Raw genomic sequence first — 1551 nt, forward strand, 5'->3', positions numbered from 1 at the left:
AGAACATTTATTATACATATAAATCATATATACATATATATATTGGTAGTAGAAGCATGGTTTTTCTATTGTACGTAAGAAGAGGTCAATGCACTCGGATCAAACTATAGCAAAAGACACAAAAGAGGCAGTCAGTAATACTGGCTCCTCGTTCTGAATTAGTAATTACCAAGGTTCTGAAATGCATATTCGTACAATCCTCCGAATTCGTCCCTAGAAAATATCTAAGGGGTGGGCGTAGATATATATATCTATATATCTATGTGTATATGTATATATGTGTATATATGAGTCATGTGCTCACCCCCGAAAACGTCTCCCTTTTTCAACCGCATGTCCATCGAACGAAAAGGGCGTACTGTTCGCGCACGTCTCTTTCGCCAAATTTCTTCTTCCTTTCTCACCCTTCATGGAACTACGAAATACTCGTTAGTTCTATCCTATCTTATATATACCACTCACTCCCCCCCCACCACCACCCTCTTTCTTATTAAATCCCTTATCCTTTTGAGAATAAAATCGTTTAATATTGTTTGAAATTAATATCGTTTTTTTTTTCGTCTCATCTATCCAAGATGATTAAATTTTTTTCTAAATTCTAATCTAATTTCTTTTTGTCGTTTATGAATATTTTTAATATTTATCATTTAATTATGTTAGATAGCATAAGTATGATGATTATATTGAAATTAAGATAGAAGACAAAGAAGTGTGTGTTAAGGGTATTTTACAAAATTTCATATTGACAGTATTACGATTTGTTTGATTGAGTATATAAATCAATGAATTCATGCGATAATATTTAATTATATACCGTAAAATGCAAAATCTATGAAGAAATGATATAATTGTTTATAAATCATATTGTAATAAATAATTAATTATCACTATATCAAATATTTCATTGATTAACAGTTCAAATGATCACATTCCTCAGTTATTCGAAAAAATATCCATCCCTGAAAACCTTTGACAAATAAAACAACAGCATCCCAATGATTAACAACCGATACAAGAGAATATCCTAAGAAAAAGAAATATAAAAAAAAAAAAAAATTAGGAAATAAAAGGTATGATAAAAATGTTGTAACGATAAAAAAAGTAACACGAGTTTAACCTTGTCTGCAGAGGGAGAAGATCTGACGTGGAAGGAGGGTGGAGGAGAGTTAGCGGCGGGGTGGAGGAGAGGAGGACTCTTTGGGAAGAAAGAGAGAGAAGAGGAGTCAAACACGATGTCGTCTAGCATGGCACAGGAGACGACAACGACGATATCGGATCTCACCGAGGTAGACAGCGACGGCGGAGGTTCCAGTTCGAATGAACGAGATTTGAGGAAGAAGGGTCTTCGTCTTCACGGAGACGCTGATTTCGCTGGGCCGAAGAAGAGACGAAAGCAAACGACACCGGTAAGATTTTCCTCGTCCTTGATGAGCGGTCTGCAAGATGAATCGAACGAGGATGATGACGAGGAGGAGGTGGACGAGGAGGGAGAACTCGAGGGGGAAGTAGAAGGAAGGGAGGTGGTAGAGGAGGATGACGATGATAGGGAGG

At 36.5% G+C, this 1551-nt stretch overlaps 1 protein-coding gene across 1 annotated transcript in view; it reads left to right on the top strand.

The window, feature by feature from the left end:
* Positions 1–1551, top strand: part of LOC122521019 (zinc finger protein 423-like) — a 13855-nt gene that overhangs the window by 8609 nt on the left and 3695 nt on the right. Inside the window, exon 2 of the mRNA XM_043641402.1 lies at positions 1129–1505. Within this exon, the coding sequence (XP_043497337.1) occupies positions 1233–1505 (273 nt within the window). The 5' untranslated portion in view covers positions 1129–1232. The remainder of the gene's footprint in view (positions 1–1128; positions 1506–1551) is intronic.

Source organism: Polistes fuscatus, unplaced genomic scaffold, assembly GCF_010416935.1.
Source record: "Polistes fuscatus isolate 324 unplaced genomic scaffold, CU_Pfus_HIC Scaffold1, whole genome shotgun sequence".
NCBI lineage: Eukaryota > Metazoa > Arthropoda > Insecta > Hymenoptera > Vespidae > Polistes > Polistes fuscatus.